The 24227-nt window shown below is 34.3% G+C and overlaps 1 protein-coding gene across 1 annotated transcript; it reads right to left on the bottom strand.

Annotated features, from left to right (window-relative positions):
* Window positions 1–767: 767 nt before the first annotated feature.
* On the bottom strand, window positions 768–17099 carry LOC145785482 (uncharacterized). Its single transcript, XM_082597132.1, has 18 exons — window positions 16934–17099; window positions 16034–16150; window positions 15310–15426; window positions 14749–14865; window positions 13727–13837; window positions 12505–12639; window positions 11508–11624; window positions 10513–10632; window positions 9995–10111; window positions 8847–8984; window positions 8002–8081; window positions 7336–7500; window positions 5307–5397; window positions 4603–4743; window positions 3870–3992; window positions 2721–2830; window positions 2303–2350; window positions 768–1198 (listed from the first exon to the last, which is right to left on the bottom strand). Exons 1-18 carry the CDS (start codon window positions 17037–17039, stop codon window positions 1151–1153), a joined length of 2001 nt encoding a protein of 666 aa, XP_082453258.1. The 5' UTR covers window positions 17040–17099; the 3' UTR covers window positions 768–1150.
* Between the last annotated feature and the right edge of the window lie 7128 nt (window positions 17100–24227).

Genomic DNA, 24227 nt, shown 5'->3' with positions numbered 1-24227 from the left:
TATAATGCTGCTTTGAAAACAGATTTGACTCTTAGCTGTGTTTGAGATTTGAGATACACACATTTCATTTGTGGTTTAGAAATGTTTGCTAAATGTATCAGTAGTCCAATAAGAGAAATACTTTTTGTAAACATTTCATGTCTTCATTTTATATTTCAATAGAAGACATTGAAATGACGTAAATACAGTGAACGTTTATTGTCGTTTGAAGTACCGTGCGCAGATTGTATTTGACACAGTGGAAATATTTTGCGCAATAAACTAGATTAAGTGGATTGTTCGCACTCATATCGAACTTACTCAGACAAAATGAAATAAAAAATTAAAGAACTTTTGAAGACACAATCATACTGATGGAACTCTCACGGTGAGGGGTGCCATTATCATTTCAGGTGCAGAAATAACAAAGCAGCAGTGCTCACTGTATTAAAATATGCATCGATGTGCTTTAACTCTTTTGAACACTTGTAGGTTATTTATGTTTCGCTGAAAATTGCTCTTTATTTTATTTTTACAGGCATACCTAGTGATTTAGATCATTAATTGCATATTTTCTGTTTGTAAATAAGTAATGGTTTTATTTATTCACCGGATGTTGCTTTTCTACTCAGATCACATGAAGTATGGTCTAACCTGTTCAGTGTTCATATTTAATGGATAAGTAAGAAGCTAGCTTTACGTATAGGCTTACCCAGAATACTAAAATCCTGAGCCCGGTAAGTAAACGCTGTGTCGTTCCATCACTGCTGCTAAAAACTCTCATCATGTCATTTGACGTGAGTACGTTTAATTTTCAACTGTCATATAACAATTTAGTTGCAAAGATATTCACAAACTGCACATAAAAAGAACACAAACGTTGCATTATAATTGGATTCGGTCTACTATCATGGAACTTAGTTTAAAACCTAGGCTATTGATATTACAGCTTGAGTTGATACAGATTCCTTTCAATGTACCAGCGCCTATACAACACACAATCGTCCACAAAACAATAGCGTGAAGTAGATCACAAAAAAAAAAAAAACACATGGTTACTCGATCCAAGCTACAGAATTGTTAAAACAAACTTCCTAAGTAGGCTAATGCAAATATTACGTAAAAACGACATGTTTATTATTGATCAACTGTAGCCTTCTATTGCACTGAACTAAAAGTCCGTGTGAACGTATGCCTCGTTGTCTCGGGTTTTGGGAGTCTGAAAAAAATAATATTGTAATATAATGTTAGACATTTTCTGTTCACTTCGGGGTGTTTTACTTTTGTCCATCACAGCAAAAATAATACCTGCCAAATATTGTAAACGTATGTCAAAAGTTAAAACCGATAAAACGCGGACGTAACAATGAGCTTGAGGCCGAAATAAAAAAATAAATTAATTGTTATAGCACAGCTGCAATGTCTCTGCAAAATGAAATCAGCAATATAAAAAAACATGAGTTCATAACTAAGCTTTGCACAATACCGTTTTGGTAGTGAAAAATAAGCCACTAACGCTTGACAGTGTGCCAGTTCGATTCTCACCGAAATTCTCCGCTGAAGAATGGCAAGACACTGAATGGTAAGGTCTAATAAAATGGTAAAAATGGATTTCTTGCCTTTCCGACCACAAAATCTAAACTCTTCACTACCAAACATAAATCCAAGACTCTATTGCAATGAAAACGTTCCTAAAAACTCTTGATCACATGTATTTGTTCGACGAATAGAGTGCATAGATCTGTTTTATTTCATATATGCCTACTGGCAGATGTTTGACAACAAACTCATGGAATTAAATGACATTAGTCAAAAACAATACAAAAATTAACATACATACGTGTTAGTTAATTTCTTAACTCATTGCATTGTTTTGAAATAAAGTTATAAAACCCCATTAATTTGTTGTCAACTATCTGTCTGTGGCATTTTATAGTTATTGTTTTCCTGAAGCTACCGTACATGTTCTTAACTTAAATGTTTTATAGTTAAACAGAATATATACTATATACCAAAACTAATAGTTTTGTTTGAAGTAATTGAGAGTATTTTGATATTACATTTTACCATTGCAATTTCAACTAATTAACCAAAATACTTTTTGGTATGCTCGGTGGTGAAAGTTTTTTTATTAACTTATGTGGCAGGACTGTACTATAGAACACAGCCTACTGCAGAAAAAAGTAGATTATATTGCATTTTTTTCGTCATGTCAAATGCCATGGTGCCTTTTGGTATCGTTTGCAAATCCTTAACAAAGTTTATTTTAAAATCAAAGTTTCCGGTGGTGTATTCATGCATAAGTAGATGGTTTTACACTTACTGCAGATCCATTTTTCGGCAAACCTTCCAGTGATGTTCCGTCATTTCTCTAAAATAGGTGAAATGCAGCATTAAAGTTGATTACACGTTACTTATTTCAAACTTTTGAAAAACGGTTATCATACGATTTAACTGTTGTATTCTTTCGTGCGTAGTAATTTCCAAAAATCAAGCTTCAACACATGCAGGCCTAACTTGCTGTTGTAATGTTGTTGCAATGAGATAGGTTATCAAAATCGACTTTTGTTTTTTTGCTTTTATAGCATACTGAGCACAGACTTTAGGGATCGTATAACATTGCTGCCAACTTAGACCGCGCCATCGATATCGAAAAAAAAGACAGTCCAAGACAGAAGGGCGTGAGCGTTAAATTAATCAAAAATCAATTTTATTGATTAAAATTTATTCAATCGACTTACCCCTCCCGGAAGTACTTTTGTTTTTTGTTTGAAACGACATGCGAGATACGTGGTACAGATGGTCATCAGCAACAATACCCCTCCTACTACGATGAACACTAACAACCAAGCTGAAACAATACGTAGATAGATATAATGAAAATAAACAACGAGACAGATAAATGTGACTTAATCACAAGAAAATTTAAATACAAAAACAAATTTGAAAAAGTCAACTTGTTTGAGTTGATTGTTTTGTATATTTGAACAAGCAACTTAGCACAAGGCTCACTAAACTGCGACCCTCAGAACAAATCCTGCTATAGCTAGGTTTCTCCACTCGGCCCATTGCACTGTTCAAAGATTTTGATAAAGCATTAAATTAAAATCCGTTCAAAAGTGTAACGCTGTGTGAACTGCTTAAGTATTTAATTTGCCGTTTTCCGTTCTTACTATTTAATAAAACTTTTTAAATTTAAAAACAACTGTCTCCGAGCGATTGTGTGACTTTGGGGGTTTGTGATAAATAATGCGTTTTTTCCACAATCCGTTCGCCTGCGACGACCGATCATATCAACTGCTGCATACAGCTGAATAAATCAAAACCTCACTGTTGAATCATCACCACAAGTTACAGACTGTTGAGAAAAATGATTATCCTGCTCGCAAGGATCCTTTCATACAGTCCTTGGCCCTTTTGCAAAAAAGCTTTTTGATCTCTGATTTAGAATAACCTTTTGATCTGATGCAAAATTATTATCTTTTTCTTCAAAGTGTTCGTTGTGGACTACATCAAATACCGGACTCCACATTTTTGACAAGCATATGACAGCTAATTTCAACTAAGAGATACCGTACTTACTTGAAAAATCTAAAATCTAAATTATACAGCGTCATTATTTAAATTAGCCTAAGATGCTGATCAACTTTTGATTGGGACATCTTTCTATTTATTTTTAGACTTTTGCTATGTTGACATGTAGCCTATTATTTTCTTTTCTATCGTTTATTTTGGACAGTGCATTACATTAAACCACAATTTTGAACAAAAAATGGATTAAAAACTTAATGATCTATTAGGTTAAAATATTAATAGCCTATTTCGAACATTTGTTTACAGCTCTGTCTATAAAGCATGAGCAACAGTAGAATATATTGTGAACAACTTACGGCTATAGCAATGGACCCCTTCAAATCCAAATGTACATATGCATCTTCCTTCTTTTTCGTTAAATTCTGTATCACACTGACCAAATGGTGCATTGCAATCCGAATTTTCACTGCAAACTTGTTCTTTAAAATATAAAAGCAAAAGAATTAGAAACTAATTGACAAATCTTCATTCATTACACATGGCTTTTAGTGGTAGCCTATATGAGAAAAAGAAATTTGACCAAGCTAACTTATAGAATGTTTTTTTTAGACAGATTGGACTTACTGACTGACTGACTGACAGTATTAAAAAAATTGGTATTAACTGTATTGAAGTCAACCATTTTCTCTTCTTTTCTCACTATAAAAAGCATTTATGGTCATCAAGAAAATTCCCCAATAATTTTTTATTTGATAGTTGATCAGTAGGCATGTAAAATCAAACATTTCAACAACTAATTGTGAAAAGTAAAAGAAACAAAACGGAAAGGTTTCATACTTAATTCATTAAAGTCTCAGCTTTTTTCTTTAAGTCGAAGAGTATCTAAACTAAAGAAATATTCACAAGAAAGTTGTGTTATTCCAAAAAAAAACTGAAGTTAATAATTTGTTTAATTAAAGGTATATCACTTGTTTAATGCACTGCAGGGCTACTCCCAATCATGGGTTTCGTATTCCGTGCTGCTCGAAATCCTTTCAAGAAAAGGAGAAACAATGAAACGTTAGTTGTAAAAATACTTCGAATACTTACTTGTGCAAGATCGTTCAGCTCCTGTTTTTTGAACGTATCCTGTCAAGCATTGGCAAACTGCGTATCCATCTACACTATCGCATCTTGTGCTTTCGATATTGCAGTATTGTTCATATGAAGAGCAAACCACGTTATCGGCAGCTGTATATAAACAGTGAATATCACGACAACTATGTAAAACAGTACTCCTGTATATTACAGTACAATTCGTTCGGTTGTAATCTATGGAAACTACATGGGTATAACCACCATTAAAACTCTTTCCATTATAAATCAGTATTTCCGATTAGTTTATTGATAAACATTAAATGTTGTAAACTCAGCGAGATGCGCCAACCATAACAAAAACTATCAGCTAAATTTTGAGCATTGTCGTGCTTCATCCCTGTTTATCAGTATCTACAGGAAGCTTTCAAACAAAATTCTGGAAATATGCATACTGTATGTATGTAATTTAGCCTATTAGTTTAATCACGTTATCAAAATTTACAATTATTCATTATTTTCTCTTGTGATGTAACTATCTAGAATCTGGAGTGCTACGATGCATTGCTTCACAAACAAGTAAGAATTGCATTATGACCATTGACCAACTTCGTGATGTACAGAATCAGTCTGTGAAATTGACAACCATAGAATAGAGTTGGACACTGCACATAGCCTACTTTTTTTTCATGAATAAGATAGAAAAAAAGTATACTAACATCCAGCATTTTGAACCGAACTTTTCGCATCCAATTCAAAGGAAGTTCCACTGAACGTATCAATAGTACAAGACGTTGACTCAACATCGCACTGTAAAGTAATAATTTACAATATAAATTATATTGTAAATTTACTGTAACCAGTAGCGTAGGTAGGAAGAGGCCATTGGTCGAAAACTCCCTTCAAAAATGTTGATCGTTTAGCGATTTTGTGATTCAAAACATTTTAGGAGGGGGAGATGCTTGCATACGGAAAGAAAGTAGGAAAGAAACCATAGGCTTGCATACGAAACCATATGAAACCATAGGCTTGCATTTAAAAAGAAACCTTTGTTTAAGTAGGCTGTTCTGCATTCAACCTAGGGTCTTATTTTTTTTAAAGACAAATATTGCATCATTCTTTTTTCTCCAGTTGCTAGTTTTTGTATTTCAAGAGTGATACAATTACATGTTTTGTAGAAAGATTTTTTCATTGTCAAACTATCCCTGGAAAACGACTTGTAAAATCTTTTAGTTATTTTAGTTAAACGCCATACAGGCTACCGCAAAATGACTTCGGACCTTTTTGCGTACAGCAAAATTTACGCCAGTTTGTAGCTGTGCGTTTTATATCAGATCATACGACTAACATTAAGCATTATGACTAACAATGCAAAGATTGTGAAAAATGTGACGAAGAATTTAATACTGTATTGACAAAATATTGAGAATGGTCGATTGTTTTTATTGAAAGGTTTCATTGTATACAAAATGTTAGTTTTTCTTAAAAATTTAGAAAGATCCGAAGTCATTTTGCAGTAGCCTGTAGCTCTTTGCATTGTTATGTAGTCAGAGATGGAGTCCCAACAGATTGTGGAGTCATTCTGATGATTCTGATCTCAAATCACAACCTATGGTTTGAAAAACATTTTAAGCATCTTTACTGAAAATTAGAGACCCACTAGTGAATTTTGGAGGGAGAGGGAGAAGGCAAGATGGTGCTCACACGGCCCTGTAGGTTAGGCCATCCTTTTCGTTATATGTTTTCAGAATACGATACTTTCTGCTTAAGGTAACTTACAGTAATAAATTGCATTCGATATTTAAACTTTCACAGAGAGGTTTGACTTATGCTTCGATGTAAAGACATTGCCCGTTAATCCAACTATTAGTTTTTACTTATCCGTTTAGGCCTACTATCATGCTTTTCATATTTACATATTTAATAATTCAATCTAAAAGTACCGTGACATACGTAAAGACTGTGAAAGTTTATATTTTACTAACAAATAGCCTGGGCTACCACCTTGGTCAGATTATAAAGTATAGCATTAAGTTATATCGAGTTCTCTACTCCCCCAGTTACCATTGAACGTACCGTCAATACGCGTGGCTCATTGAGTTGAGTAGGCTCATTACGTCGTCTACGTAAAAGATTATATCCGACGTCAAAAGTGTTATCTCATATTTTCTGTTTTAATACAAAATCTGTTCAATTGAGTAAGCTATAGTGGCTGCCAACAAAAAAATTATCATGAATGCAATCTGACTTTAGTTGGCTAATCTTACACAATATGACTTACTGGTAATTAGACCATTGGTAAATGGGTGTTTTTTCAATGCGTCTTCGTTTCAATTTGAAAAAAAAAAATTCAAATGCCTTTCCTTCCCCTTTGAGAAATTCTTGCGTTTGCCACTGACTGTAACTATCATTTCCAGAGAGTTAACGTAAAGTTTCGTTTTTGTTTTTTTTAAGTTGCAGCAGTCAATTTCCGAAAAAGACAAGTTATTATTTTCACTTATAACACAATTGCTATTTTTTGAATGTTCAATTACAATTGTATAATTGGTATTCTTTGAAGTAGTGAGCACTTTCAGAACATTACTCACTTGAGGGAAGGCTAATTCTGAAGAAGTAGGCTACCGGTAGCCTACAATGAAATACAGTTCTCAAAGCAAAGCGTTCACAAACAAGCTTATTTAAAGGTAGCATTGTAAGGTAGCCACACGTTCACAAACATTTTAAGTTTATCAATACACACAGTCTTACACTATATTCAGTCAACAGGTAATCTGCAAACCAAGAACCAATTAAAGCTTCGGTCGTTCCAGAATCTTTGCTGTAAATCAGTTCATAATCCCATGTATTGTTTGGTAATGCTTCCGCAACATTAAGGCTTACGAATCCATTTGTAGTAAAATAAGCTCGTTGTAGCTGAAAACAATGCACACCTTAACCTTCTTATGTCGGTATATTGGCCTACGATGGTTAGTTTTGTTTAATTCATAATTATTGCAGAATATATTCTAGATGTGGCAGACACAAAGTTCGGTGAAAGTATTACAATTTAGATTTAACGTGTGTACTGTGTACGTATGCTAAACTTTAGAATTTAGATAAACATAATCATAAGTTAAACAGAGATGTTGATACAAATTATTATTTATGCTCACATTTGGCGACACAGGTAGGTTACCTAATTATATCTCTCGTTATTGATGAGATCGGCTTGCAAGATTTTTGCGTAAACCATGTAGCCTGGTTTAGGCTACATATCACATTATATTTTTTTGAAGTCGAAATCAATTATTTTTTACTATTTGAGAAGCAATTGAAGTATACCAATACCATCTCACCCTTTTGGGCTTATCATAAAATATTTTAAATAAAAATGCATTACTGTAGATGCGTAATATTTGAAATAAATTTACTTACAAAACGAGTGATTTCACTTTCAGAGATCTTGGTCGCTTTTGTGTTGCTGGCTAGGAACAGTATGCTTCCAAATTTCAAGCCTAGAAAATTCAGAAAGTTATTTTAAAGATGCTTGGAAGTCAGTGTGGACGAACATGTCAGTAAAAAAACTTTCTATAATTCTTATGAAAGGTTTGAGTTTTTTAACTTATTTTTCTATTGTTTATTCAGTGATCTTTTGAATGCGAATAATTCAACAAATGGATTGCTTCAAGAGGTACATGTTTATTCGTTTCAGTAATGTAATCAGGGTCGTTTTGTTTTGGTAATCAGAGAATAATCTGTCTCGGTACCAATAAGAGAATCAGGCCCCTAAAGCAATACATTTTTAAAGAATACAATTATACTCCAAAGGATGCGTGGTGTTTTCGTTGTTCAAGAAACCTCTGAAAAATCTAAGCTCTTGAAATGATCCCAGGTTCGGGTTTGCAAGTTCCTTTCTGGAACCCTCATGGTAAGACTATGTGAAGGCACGTAATACAATCAGTCCAAAGTCTTGAAAAATGTTTCACCGTTCCGTGTTGCCTACTCACCTTATAGGCCCACACCTTGTTCTCAACTGTTTGCTTTATTTATTGACAATGGTATCGTGATGTATGGGGCATCAAAATGTCTTATGAGTTCTTCACCACTTAATGTTTTTTTTATTAATCATCTAGAGGTTAATTTTAAACTGCTTGGATGACTGAAATATCATCGACATGGAAAAGTACAATATTTAATGAAAAGCATCGTGTCAAAAGTTTGACAAAATGTTATACGAGTCAACAACTTTATAGCAGAATTGTGTTTTTCAAAATATTTACCTTGCACGCAATCGGTTGGACTTGATGCTGCTGAATAAAAACCAGGTTTGCAAGGGCATTCGTACGATTGGTCAACATCTACGCAAAAGCTCTGAGGATCTTTGCATGGGTCGTTTTCGCATGTAATGACTTCGATTTCTGCATCAAAACAACTTTAAGTTAAAATCGAATTAGTGTAAGCGATTTAATCAAAAATAAAGTTTCATATCCCGTCATATGATTCAATCGGTCCTTGAAGATTTATTTTTATTCGCCTAGGGTTGTCATGAAACATCACTGGTTAATAATTTACGCAAACTGTGGCAACCACAGTATAGAAAGTAACGTCATTGGCCAAAGTTCAGCTGTCAGATTTTTCAAGCCTGCTTACGACATTGCATCACGCAAGTGACTAATTGTGTCATAAGTTACGAAGGGAGAACAGGTATAGTTAAGTTTTAATCGGATTTTCTATTTTTGAATTTCCATGGAAAACGAATAAAATGTTTACAGAATTACGTATGTACGTACATATGTACGTTTTAACTGACGTCTGGTTTGAAAATATAAATACAGTTTTTGTCGCATTCTGAAGTAATAATGAGATATATTTGAAATTTCTAATTGTAGTAAAAGCAATAAGCTATCTCCCAACCATTTTATGAAACGTTTCACTCAATTAACCTAATTAAACCTATTTAACTCACTGTATTTTCAAAAGTTGAAAATAACCCTTTCCATGCTTAAAAGTTATCCCTACATCAAATATAGTTACTGCTTTCTAAAACCTCTACAGCTTGTGTCACTCTAAAATGGGGATCATCAGAAGGTCCTTCTTCAAATGGAATAAATTCAAATAATTCTATTTGAATAAGCCCCTTCTGATGATCTCCCTTTTAGAGTGAGACAGGCTGTAGAGGTTTTAAAAAGTAGTAACTATATTTGATGTAATTTGCTCTGCTTGGCTTTTTGCTTGGCATTGAGCACATTTTGTAGTATTAACAGTATTTATTATTTATATAGCTTATTATATATCTCACAGCAGAGACACTTGGCGCTTTATAGCCTCTAACCCTCCACGAGAGGAAGGAACTTAATTATGAGTTAATGTTGTAGTTATAAATTTAAAAAAAATGCATATAGTAGGTCCTAACAGCGATATGTATTACCGGTGCAGTCAAAACCATCTCCAGTCCAGCCTTCATTACATGAACAGGCGAAGCTTCCTGGTTCGTTCATGCATACTGCGTTCACATCGCAAACTTCATTTGAGCATTCATTTATATCTGTGAATATACAACGTTCAACAGTTTTGTTAAAATTGATAAAACGGCAAAGAAAAACATAATTTTTGTCAAGTAGGCTGGTTTTGCTGGTTTTCCACAGGCAACACAACTAGATGTCGGATAAAAAAACAAAAACATGGAAAATTTGTCACATTATCATCATTCTTAATTTTTGTTGCAAAAATACTTCATCAACAACTTCATAACAAGTGACATCTTAAGAATGTCATCATTTTTAATGCAAAAAGAAGTCTAAAAAACCTTGCACAACCGAAAATTAGATCTCAATGTATAGCAGATGTTTGCTGGAAATAGGTTTTTAATCACGTCAAAGCTACTTTGCCAGTTTGACAAATTATTCTTTAGAGTTGGAGTTTCGGTGAACTTCTATGTAACCACACCTTCGCACACAAGGCCAGACCCAGTCCAACCTTCGTTACAAGTGCAGGTGAAGCTTCCTTCTCCGTTCATACACTGGGCATTAGGATCGCAGCTCTTTTGATCGTAACATTCATCTAGATCTGCGAAAATAGTTTCAATGTACAATGAAAACAATGAATAAGTTACATCTTCAAAGCAAAGCGGTGATTTACAGGTTGAGAAATAACAATCGAAAACCTAATTATAGCTGCAAGTTACAACAATTATGCAGTATTGTTGAGACACAATGTGAGAATTAGTTACTACTAGAAAATTGAATAACTAGTCAAAATACCCTAAAATGTCTTTATTAGACCATTTGCTTACAAACTATTTGTTTTTCATTACTGCAAGATTTGATTCATGTATCAGCTCTGTTTAGCCTGAAATGTATTACCTCTGTGTGTAAACATCTGTATCGTAATATTGTGATGAACGTCATTGCTTGCAACAAAGGCATACACTGTATTGCTGCAAGTGCACGAGATACCTACGCCTTATACGTCTTCACTGCTGCATTTACTGGCCAGATTAATATATTGGTGGTCACGTTTTACAGAAAAATGCCTTAACATGATATTAGGATGTTACAATAAAGGCTTGAGTAATGTATTTGAGAAAATCTTTTTTCGGTTTGCAGTGTGGAGAAATTTTATGATTTGTCGGCATATGCTTTACAGTAACTATTTATGGTAAGACGCTGTTTAACTTTAACTACAAAACATCACATTAATTAAATTATTATTATTTATACCAAAAACTGGTTGTGCAGAGAGCAGCATAGCTTTGCAATAAAGAATCGTTTTTTGTATTATATCATATCTACACGTAACATACTCATTAATACCTCGAAACAAAAAATTAAAATGTGGCCTTCTTCATGAAAACAAATTAGCAATTATCTTTCCTAATAAAAATACTGCAGCACAATGTGACTTTGTCATGCTATAATGGAAAAAACATTGTGAAAATTTACCGACGCAAGTAATTCCTGTTCCAGCCCATCCTTCATCGCAAGTACACGTATAGCTGCCTTGGCTATTCTGGCACGTGGCATGATCGTCACAGAGATCAAGTGAACACTCATCTACGTCTGCACGAGAACCAATCGAATTAGTGTAAATTGAGCGTTGTTTTTCTATGTGTTGAGAGCCGTGGTGTGACAATTCATCGAATGACAATGGAAATACATTTTATTGAACGACTGAGTATTATTACAGAACGAAAAGCTATTAACTAGCAGTGTATTGAATGACAATTTAACACTTCATAACTTATCGAAAAAACACTATTATTCTACTACTGTACTGTCTTGCAATTGCAACTTTTTTCTATTACTTTTTGAATATTGTCTAGTAGTTAATGGCCAGTACTATAGCCTACTATAAATACTAAAACAAGCGAAGGCTGTTACTATAAATGCATCGAAGAAAATTTGCAGAGTCAACAACTTTTTAGAGCATGTAGGCTATTTAATTCAAAGACAAAAGTAGGCTACGCAGAATCGCATCAAAGTAGCACAACATTTTATCTATTTTTTAAAGACAAATCAATTTGAAAAAAAAAGAACTTCTTGAGAGACTGTAAACAACATCCTGTGGAGCTGGCAGCAATTACGTAATAGCCTACCTTCATAAAAAACAGCATATGCTAAAAGTACGACTGCACATACTCAGTACATAACTGACAAAAACACAAAAATAACTTATTCACCATTAGTTTTCAACTTTTAAATATGCAAGTACACCTTTAGCGATCTGTGGAAAGTTTTGAAGGGTCTATAGAAGCATTACGTTAAGAAATAACGTAGTACAAAATTTAGTATGTAGCCTACTTTAGGTAGTTTTGTAAAATGTTTGTATTTTAGACACGAGTCCGGAGATTTGAAAGTTTTTGAAAGAGTACGTGACTACGCGTATGGAATCACTACTTAAAGATGTAAAAAATTTTAACTGTTGAAGAAAGAATCTTACCAGAGCATTCGAATCCGGTTCCAGTCCAACCTTCATTGCACGTGCAATTGAAAGTACCTTGTTCATTGGAACATTCGGCGTTCATATCGCAAACATCATGGGAGCCTTCGATTTCATTAGAACATTCATCAATATCTGAAAGAAATTAACACCTCTGATTGTTAGTTCTTGTTTGTGCTTGTAGGAAGTACAACAACAACAACAACAATTTTTCGGATACTTTGAAAGACATTGTATAAGGTTCATATCGAGACAATTGATTTTCATCGACAAACTATTGAGACAGAAATAAAATCATAAGTTGATCATTTCACCTGATATAGTCAACAGATTGCCACGTTCTTGCAGTTTATTACCCACCATGCACAATTGTGGCAAATGACTAGATTATAAGAAATCTAAAATCTAACATATTTAAAATCGCAAAGGAGATAGTCACTGCATTTTTCTTAGTGTGGGGGTGAGATGATGGGGTCTGGGAAATAAAATAAATAGTCTAATTTTTGTTTACAGAACGAATCTTTCATAGTTGGATGTAAAAAATTGTTGAATCCAGATTTTCTCCTATTAAGAGATCGTGGCTGTGACTGTTTATGACAGAAACTGGTTCTTATTCTTAGGACAGTCAGATATCAAACGTGGATCAAATAATCAGACGGAACAATCAAAATCTACAAGAGATTTCATGAAACTAGTAAAAACCTAATAAATTTCAGTGCTTAAGTCTGGACCAAAAAGTCACAACAACGACCAAAAGCCACAATAAAAGTAAAGATTGCTTGATGAGCCAAATACCAAAGTTGGTGTATCATTCATATCATATGACTGTCATACCAACTCCACAGCGCTTGCCCCCCACGGCGTTCTTTTGTAAAAAATGCTCCAAAGTTGTAGTTTGCTAATTTTAGCAGTTTGGAAGTCACTGGCCCATGAAACTGTGTAGAACTGCACCAAACCTCACAATCCACTTTGGGATCTATGCGAAATTTTTCCAATTCTTCCACTTTGTTCTGATCTTCGAGATAGGCCGAGATACACGGAATCCTCAAAGAACTGGTGTTGGTGGTGTTAAAACACACCCGCTTAACACATTGGGGTTTGGATTTTTTTGATGCACACGTAATGCAGCGCACGAAACAACCAATCAGATAATCTCATCTGTGAGATATACTGACAGCTAGCAAAACTTTTTTTTCTTGATGCAAACGCCATACATACTTACCAGCGCAGACGATGCCGCTTCCAGTCCAACCTTCACTACATGTGCAAGTAGGTTGATCTGCTTCATTGTTACACTCGGCATTTAGGTCGCATACATCATTGGCACAAATAACTAGAATACATAAATATGTAAGTTTTTGACATTAATATTGTGAATTCGTATTTTAAATTCTCAATAATCAAAAAATATTTGAAATTGTAAATCATTCTACACTTAAAGCATAATTTCCTGAACCTTTTGCCTGACGTAGTTGACACCTTACGTAATTTATTTGTTTTTTGTGCATCACGATTGATTTGGATTCATGTTAGAATACTTCCCATGGTAACTGCAATTATAGGTTGTCGTTATCGTTGAGATGTTTTGTTCATCAAACTCTTGACTTCTGTTATGTATCATTTCATAACAGCTTGAGTTGAATTACTTTTTTTCACTCATAATAGATTGTTGATTAGACCTTGTGTCGTCAGCCGGAATTCAAGTTAAAACTAAATGGCATCAGGGATTGCTTACATTTATAGCACTGAAGATGAAGACAGTATAGTTTTTGAAATGTTTGTTTGCTGAACATGAATTTAGTATCTTCAATGATAGGTGTCTAAATTTCAAACTACTTCTAGATTTTTTTTTTCTAGATTATAGTAATATTCATAATAATTAATAATATAACATTAATAACAATAAAATATTTTATATAGCGCTGTGTCCATAGCAAATTCAGATTGCACTTAGAACTTTACCACACAGACGTGTCAGCCAGACGTATAAAGGCGCAGCCAAATTATATTCAAAAAAGAATATGCTATTGTGTGTTTGTAAGACTCTATAGTCTATAGTCTATGTCGTTTGAATTTTTTTCAACTTCAGACAACTATAAATTTATGAACCTCAATTTTGTTTTTTAACAAATTTCAATTTTAAATTTGTTAATTTATGGCTGCATCATTTTTTTCATTATTTAATAAAACGCAGGAGATACTTCACAATAATCGCAGCATAATTTTGTTGAGATTTCAACTCACCACTGCAAGTGAAGCCGTCACCAGACCAGCCATCATTGCATATGCACGTAAAGCTCCCATCTTCATTCTCACATTTTGCATTGGCGTCGCACAAAGCAAGTGAACACTCATTCACATCTGCAAGTGCAGCACGTAAGTTTGAACAGGAAGTTAATGTTGTAGTTTATGCAACCTACTCCTGTATACAATGTAAATTTCAAATTCCATTTTCATTGAATATAATTTTTAGAAATATAAATTTTGAAGTGAAGAAAACATAATTTTCTTTGCCTTGCAGAACAGTTGCTAAAAGAAAAACTGTACGGGCAATTAATATTTATAAATGATATTATTTTGCTCACTATTTATGCTTTAAAGTTGGATGATTTTTCTTGGAAACATGAACGATGATAATTTTCACAATTTTAAAAGCACTTTTGACCTTTCAGCTTTTAGTGTTTACATATTGTAGTGTCTATACTTGCTACTACTTAAGCCTAGTTATCTTCAATTGATTGTAACTTAAACCTTAGTTTGTCTAACAAGTTTGATATATTTTATTGAAAACAACAAACAGCATACCAACACAATCAGTCCCATTTCCTCTCCAACCATTGTTGCAAGTGCATGTGAAGCTTCCTTCCACATTGCTACAATTAGCATTTTTGTCACAAACATCCTCGGTACATTCATCTATGTCTGCAAAAAAGAATCAAGACAATTATGCTTTGCAGTTCTGGATCACCAAGAGAGTGGGATGGTTTACGGTTGCTGTGCAGACAAATTACTTATTTGCGTCACATTTGGTGTACTGTGAGTCTGTGACGTTATAGGTGCAAAAATAACAACATCCGAAAATGAGCACAAGATTAGTGCTCACTAGCCATAGTGCCGAAGACTTAGTACAATGAGAACCTTATATCCTCATCCCCGATACTTGAAAGCAAGCTTGGGACCACCTTTACCTTTATCGTTCTATGTGATACACGGTAAATGAAATACGAATTTATTTTCACACCAGTCAGTTCAATCATAAACATCTAAAAATCGAGTTGGATCAGCTAGCAGCGTGATCATCTTCAGTTAAGCTTATTCAAATAGAATCGGCAAATGAAAGTAATGATCTTCTTGTGGCTTGATGATTTGTGACGCCATCAGGAGCAGTTAAGAATACTGGCTTTGGTCGTATTAACATTATACTTCTTTCAGAGTTTCTACTTTCAAAACGTGTTTAATGCTAACAATTTAATGGCACTGCATAATTATTGGTATTAATCTCATTTATGGAGTTATTTTAAGTACCAACCAGTGCAGACAGTTCCATTCCCAGTCCAACCTTCATTACAAATGCAAGAAACACTTCCTGTTTCATTTTTGCACACAGCATTAATGTCGCATATCAAATCAGAACATCCATCGTCATCTATAAAATAAAAATATTGCCATTATGTTATTAATTTGATTATGCCTTTTCTAAATATCTAGATCTAGAAATGGAAAAATTTGTTTGATTGATCAACGATCAGTCCCTGAATAGCGTGATCTGTTGAGGAAAACTTGTTGTAACTGTCGTTTGTAAGTGTGTTGAAGATAATAGTGCTCTTTTGTAAAGAACTCATCGCTCAAAATTTCTTGGTGGAAACATTTTAACTAAATTCACAACGTTCACTTAGTCTGCTAAAGACAAAGACCGCCTTAGGAAGATGCACAACTAGCAAAACTGAAGCTACATGTCTTTTTATCAAACGACAATTAACTAAAAACATTTTTTATCAAAACACACCAAAATGGGGATTTTTGAGAAAAAAATAATTGCTATTGGCAAGGAAATAATTTTTATGAGTGGAATTTTTGCCAAGTTGTGTTTTAACTTACATCTTTGTTCATTTTATATACTGTCGTTTAGTGTAATGGAGGTTCCATAAATTTTTGGAGCATTTAGAAAACAGCCATACCATTAGCATGTGCATCAAACAATAGCAATTTTTTTGTACTCCTAGAAAAGTTGAATATATTCCTGTACTGTCATGGCTTAGTGACTAGTAGGCTATTTAGTCGATGGAACACAGGAAAATTGTACATAGGCTACAGATTAGGGATCATTAACCCTTTTTATTTTATAATTATATTTATATATTTCTACACAAACCAAACTGTAAAACTTTTGTTTATATAATTTAATAATTTAAAGAAAGCAACAGCTTACCTTGACTAGGAAGATTTGATCTCGGGAACATTCCCTTGCTTTCCGAAAAAAGAAGAAAAGTTCCAAGCACTAACAAAATTAGATAAACTTTACTTGAATATTTCATATCGGTTTTTATTCGAAAAATTCTTATTTAAAACAAATCAACCTTCATCAAGCAATTCAAAATATCAGCTTGCAAATATACAGTATAAGTTTTACACTGGCTCAGTTTTCTGCTAAACGCTAGATACAAATGTTTGTAGCTATTTTCCTCTTTTATCATTGAGCGTTAACTTTATTGACACTTTTGAAGCCGATGACTGGTTGATCACGCAAAATTGCGAAATCATGTTGGTTTAATGGGGTTAATTATTATTTATGAAAAACCTTATGGTGGTTTTGATTACTTTGCATTTCGTGTTTTATGACTTGTGTCGTTTAGCTGCAGTTTATTAATGATTAGTTTGCACTCTCGTAAACAGATAGTTGACTTTCTGTTTTACTACCACACGGTTGAAGATTTTTAAACGACATACCGTGCCTTGGTGTGGGGTATTTAGGGCTTTGACTAGTAAAAAAAAATCGTAGTAGTTTTAATTTATGTTGCTTTTACCAGTGAATGTAACATAGGCAAATATTTGAATGAACTTATTTTCTGCTAACGTTAGTGCAACGTCCAATAAATTTAAATATACTTGTATTGAAATCCCTGATATCTATTTTGACAAAATAGTCACAAAAATCATTGGAATAGTGAAAAACAAAAAAGTGGGCATAAAACCAAAAAACATTATTCTTTACATGATTCCATGATACTGAACTGGCACATCTGTCAGCTGAAAGTAACTTACTTGTGTGTACGAAAAAGACAAAAATCAGGTTAAGCTATTTTACTTCATACCGATTGAAAAGAAGTATAGCCAAATTCCAACAGGCTGAAAGTCGAACTTAAATGTAGCGTTTAACAGTTTCGCAAGCATCAGATCATTCGTAGAAACAATTTATTTTATCATTGGAATTCTAAACTTTTCAATCTAACAGTGAAAAAATGTTGTGTTTGTTAAAGAAAGCATCAAGTAAAAACTTTCTCGTATTGCAATCTTTTAATTTACAATGATAACTCCATAGACTTCCTTTATTTATACAAGAGTTCTTAACCGGAGGTGTTTGCAGGAATGCTGAATGAATTGGGTTAGTTATATAGGGATAATAATTAAGAAACCAAGATTTTCCTGCCTGCATTACTTAACAAAAACAAACATCGATTGGATCCTTGATATACGAGTAGCACTCAGCACCAACACACCACGATGCCATCATCTACAGGAAACAACAGCAAAGTGTCATTAAGATTATTGCTTAACCACCGCTACCGAGAAAATATTTTGCATTTTTCTCTTCGAAATAATAGTGATTTCGGAACCAACTGCTGACGATTGGTGATGTAGAATTCGACGTCTAACCTGCCTTTTGCTATCTTGGTAACATGATTTGGCAATCGGGAGGCTGTATGGATGCGTTTGGGGTGAGGAGTGCAATTGGCTTGGAAGAGTTTCCTTGAGCTCATTCCAGTTCTTGTGGACAAGAATGTTCCCTCCGGTAGTCGAAGTCACATGCATAAGATGCGTGTGAAGAGTGTCCTATTGTAAGCAAATGAAATCTGGCTCATCACTGTAGAAGAGAAAAATTGGCCATGTTGCAAAAATGCCTTTCTGACCTTTTGACGTTAGAAGTGCTGAGATCCAGGCTTGGTATTCATCAGTGTCATGAGACGAAGAATGCTTCCTTAACACGGATACGTGCACGCATGGATGAAGTCGCGTGGTCAAGGAACAATCAGTTCTTTAATGTCCAAGAGATTAACCCTACAGAATATCCTAAGAAGCGTTGGCAAAACTACGTTGGAGAAGATCTTTGGTTGGTAAGTTTCATCTCGGTTGACTTTCAGGATTGGGTGACATGGAAAAATGCCATCAAAGAATAGAAGATTGTTGGCTACCAACACTCGCAATACCAGAAACAGGAGAGGTTGGATCGTACAGATTGATGGATGCACAAAACATCAAGATAAAAACAATCCAATTATCCAGATCCTCGTATGAGGAAAGCATTATACTGTGATATGGAAATGCCAGTTATATGAATAAGAATTTAAAAAACAGAATGGTTTTGTTCTTCACACATGTAAACATCTTTACTTTTAAGCAATTGTAGAAAAGAGGTGCGAAAACTGGTTGGTGATTTCAAATTGGGGCCAACACGTAAAAGGTTAAGAACCACTGAAACCCTCTGTCTACCCATAAAAATATATACAAGTTTTACCGTTGGGGTCCATTAGACCCCAAATTTCCAAGTACTTGTTTTGGACAAAAAATAAGCTCCGATAATGAAATTAAAGCTCAATAGGAAAGGACGTAACAGACTTCAAAAATCATAACTTATAAACACTGTAGCAAAACCAAAAATACTTGAAATTTAACAAACAAGTCATACAATAGCCCATGCACAAACCAAACTGATAAGGAATTGGTCTATTCTTGAGCAATGGTCAAACTATTGAGAGATTTGGCTTTTGGATTTGGCTAAAAAACGCATATTAGGCCTACATATTAGGTCACAAGAAATATTGTTAGTTTATATATTATCGCATTCATTGCAAATGAATTGCGAATGTTCTTGCAAACTTTGAGTTTGCAAGTAGCTACTACAGAATTGTCTGCATTTTTGGCTTTGTGTCTTTCCCAAAAATAGCATCTAGCCTTCTTTGACTTTGGCGCCTGATCTTCAACAGCTGTTTCTTTTATTTTGTTGCGGATTTAGATGTCTTGTTGATATTGAAGTTGAAGCTGGTAATCCAACAAGCTCTTTTCCTAGTTGGATCTAAAATTTTCTTTTCTTTCATGCATGCATGCTTCAATGTTGTTCTGCTATTTTCGTCTTGGAATTGATGCAATATCACAAAAGATTGACAGCAGTGACATCGATCATATTGTAAAATAAAGCCATCGGCCGTCTTCTCGTCATTCGTTTGAAGGTGCATTTCCTAAAACTTCTGTTAATAGTGTCGACTACTCCTTTAGTGCTGTTGTGATACGAGATTACTTCTAATGCAGCAGGCTTGGGGTCCGTCCATTGGACCCCAAGCCTGCCTTTCTATGCTACTAAATTTTGTTTGAGATCAATAATTATTATGTTGTCCTAAAGATCAAGAAAAGCTGTGAAAAGTCAAGGCATATCAATATCGCATCTGCTATATGTCCTGAGAAATCGCAGAGCGAAATTTGTTTTGGGGTCCATTGGACCCCACGGTAGACAGAAGGTTAAACAGATAAAATATAATTTCAGTTGTGGTATAAAATATGTAGCTTCAATGTACACCTCAACGTCTTCTGCATTTTTAACACGACACACATGAGGTCCAACGTATTCTTTTACTCTGGATATTAATGTAGTTGCTCATTTGTAAAAGAATAACAAAAATTAATTTTGTTTATTTTTTTTGCGTAAAGTTTCTTTAAGCAAGACCAAGGATATTCTCCGGTGGTGCTCCTGATCGTGATTTTCGAAATCTTCTTGTAATTGTCCAAGCCAAGCTGGTGGACTATGGTAAATTTTGAATGGTCAATTTCAACTTTCCTTTCTTAAGAAACATTCCTTTCTTAAAGACAGGAAATTCCTCTCTCCTCACTGGAAAAAATCTATTTTCGGTGGGAAGTACTGATTTAGAAAGACAACTTATTTGCTTCTCTGTTTGCTTAATTTAAGCTGTCAACCGTTAGTTAAAAGTTGACTACAAACATTAATATTGGTAGGCTACTTGGTGGAGTTTTAAATTATTAATACACCTTGGTTGATAAACACTTGTTTATTTTGTTGTGCAATACAGCAACAACATAGACTATTGAAACATCACGCAGAAGAATCTTACTTTGACAAAAATAATTGGATCAAAGGTAAGTTGCACCTTATAAATGACATCAAAAAGCTGCAAAGTTGCATTTCTCTAACGTTAAATCTTTTAAATCGATGACATCAGATTATACTTCTGGATTCATGAGCAGTAGCTGATCTTGAAAGCAGTTGGAGGGCATCAAAGTACCAATGAAGCAAAAGTTTTAAATATAGAAAAGACTATGCAAAAGTTGAGGTTCAATAAGATGATCATAGTGACAAGGGTAGCCTACTGGGTGGCTTGTCCCAAAAAGTTAACATTGTAAAAACAGAGTGAAACTGCTCATTACATTATGTTACAAATTTACATTATGTTAAATATTTTGTTTTCCACCTTTCCCTATAGTGTTTTTCAATCCTATTTCAATGTGGCCAAAAATGCGTTGCTTTTCGGTTGAATCCAATTTTACTGCCAACATTTAATCTCTTAACGGGTTTGAATATTATTGTTCTGTAATATACATACTTGACATGTTTTAGCTTTTTTGTTGTTGTTGCCATTGGCATCATGATTATTTCAACTGTGAATAATCTGGTAGAGTGAGCAATGCTTTTAATTTGAAACAATGAATTTTTCTTTCTTAATAGTCACATAGCCAAATTCTTACCCCACAAATCTGCTGCTAATTTGAAATATGGCTGCAAAGTGTACGACACCGCCTGTTCAGTTAGGAATACAATGGGATTGAGTGAATGAGAAGATTTGAACTACTGAAACATTTGCATGTATTTTTTTCTCGATTTTGACAGTAACATTATGATCCTCCTACCCTTAGATTCTGGACTTGTCATGAGTAGGCTAATATAGCAAAGCAAAATCAGCTGAGTTTAACTATTGCTTGTCCTGGTGTAACAATTTATCTACGTCCTATTTGCTAGCTATTATAAAAGTAGAAGTGTTCTCTCATCAACCCAGGTGCATAATGATTGGCCTATATTAACAGTAGTATTTTTGGTTTACAGAGTAGTTTTATAATAGGTCTAATCTGCTTTAGTGGAACAAGGAAGTGATTTGTTGTTTTTCTGAATAGAAATTTTATTACTGATCTGCATATTTAATTTGCGTATGACTTTACAAAAGTTTATAATTTATTTAAAGAAGTAGCACAAAAGGTATATCTCATTATAGCCATATTTTGTATCTGCATCTTCCTAAAATAAAATATAAGTTTAATTTGTCTTTATGACTAATGACTAGACTAAATGATTTAATCGCATCGATAACACAAGGGAACACAATTTTTGTTGCCTTCAATCTAACAATTGTTTTTGACTAACTTTTGGGCACTGAATCCAAAAATGACATCAGTTTTTCTCTATCACGTCAAGTTTTTGAGCTAGGCACTCACCACTTTGTCTCATAACCCACAAAAAGTACAACATTTAAGACATCTGCGTTTATTGTATAAAACGTTTTAAGAACTACAAGCAACTGAAAGTAACTCCATGATTTTCAAATAAACATTTGTAAAGCTATATTATGTTCCTTGAAACGGATATTGCTTCTGCAGGAGAAATAAAGAGCGAGTTTTAGGGCAAAAATTTATACTTGTAGCTTTTCCTGGCATGTTTAAGCTATGGGCAGTCTCGCTTAATACTCTCCAGCAATAGTCATCTACCATATGCAAGTCTCATCTTTCCTCCATCACCTTCAGATTTTGGTGGAATCTTTCTCCTTGCTCATCGCTGACCGCACCAAGGTTTTCCGGAAAATTTTCAAGATGGCTATGCAAAAAAATTAATTTTGATGTTCATGTTGCAGCCAAGTTCTTTGTAGCTTTCCAATAGCTTCTAAACAATTTCGATATAATTCTCTGCCCGTGTATTCCCAAGAAATCCCTTGGCAAAGTTTTTAAATGATAACTAACTTACGCATTTTCTTCCAATTCTGACATTGAATCACTGAAACGTTCATCTTTGATCAGTTGCCGAATTTGTGGACCATCAAATACGCCAGTCTTAATTTTTTGTATTGACAGGCCAGGAAAAGCCAAAACGAGGTAGGCTAATTGAAACAGTTGCTTTCAGTTGACAATGGTTTAATGAATTGCTTCATTAGGCCGAGCTTTATATGCAGAGGTGGGAAAATAATTTTCTCTCTGTCAACAAGTGGCTCATGTAGAATATTGGGATCACCAGGTTAAAGGTCAGATCTCGGTCACAAAGCTACTGTCACTTTGAAAGTACGGTAAAAACGCACTTTCTCTCGATCGAAAGTATGATACCTTCGCTTTTTTTTCAAGTAAATTTTTCTCATCTAGTCTGGATGCTAAGAGTTCCGAAGCTTTTTTCCTAGTCCCAAATCTCGTACCAAATCATTCAACTCATGTTGATGGAATACTCTACTTTCTGAATCATCTTCAATTTCAAAATCTTCATCATTAGGCCTGCCATCACTAAAACATTCATCATGATCCAAATCTTCGAGCGTAGGTGTTTGAACGAAAACTGGAACTAGGATTTCAACTGAATGAGGAACTGGACGTATAGATGATGGAAGACTTGGATACTCAATTTACGTTTGTTTTTCGTTTTATACCCTGAAGTTTGCACCAAGCAAAAGTCTGTGTAATGATCTTTAGGCTCTCGCCAAACCATGGGTATACCGAATGCCAATTTGTCACGTGTTCCCTTAGTCTACATCCGCAAACTCTCGATACACTGCTTGCATACCTTGTGGGGTGCCCAAGACTTATCCAGATCACCAAGTTTTATTTTAAAATATGCAAAGTAGGCTTGTTTGACAAATTCACTGACGTCTTTTCTTTGGCTAGGAATAGTAAAACTGCCGCAAATATAGCAAAAGAAATCCGGGTTATTCAGACACTGACGACGAAAAACAGCAGACGCAGACAAGATAGTATTTTAACAAACAAACATGTACATTGTACAGTAGTAGCCTATACATACATGGTTGAAAGTGGAAAGCAAGTAACTTCAATTTTACCATTTTAATCTAGTTTCGTTGGATGATTGATCCTCCAGCTAAAAATAGGAGAAATAGCATCGACCTAAGTCGATGCCTGTGTCTTTTCTGCTTAATAATTCAGTTGACCCTCCTTGTATATAACCTACTATATCATTAGCTTGCGCATTCCTATTACGAATGGAAAAGCAATACGGCTAAACTCGTGAAAAGTTGCATATTTTGGATGTATGCTGTAGAGCAAAAACTTGACGTGATAGAAGAAAACTGGCGGCATTTTTGAAATCAGCACACCGGAATTAGCCTAAATCAAGTGCAAAATCAAAGTCAACAAATTTTTTTTTTAAAATTGTTCCCCAGTGTAATCAACGAATTGTAAAGTTCCCGGTAGTTTAAGCAAACTAAGTGCGCCTTTCTCAACAATGGTTTTAAACT

Source organism: Aplidium turbinatum, chromosome 16 (genome assembly GCF_918807975.1).
Source record: "Aplidium turbinatum chromosome 16, kaAplTurb1.1, whole genome shotgun sequence".
Lineage (NCBI taxonomy): Eukaryota > Metazoa > Chordata > Ascidiacea > Aplousobranchia > Polyclinidae > Aplidium > Aplidium turbinatum.
The sequence above is the reverse complement of the archived record's forward strand: the minus strand, read 5'-3'. Positions and strand labels throughout refer to the sequence as shown.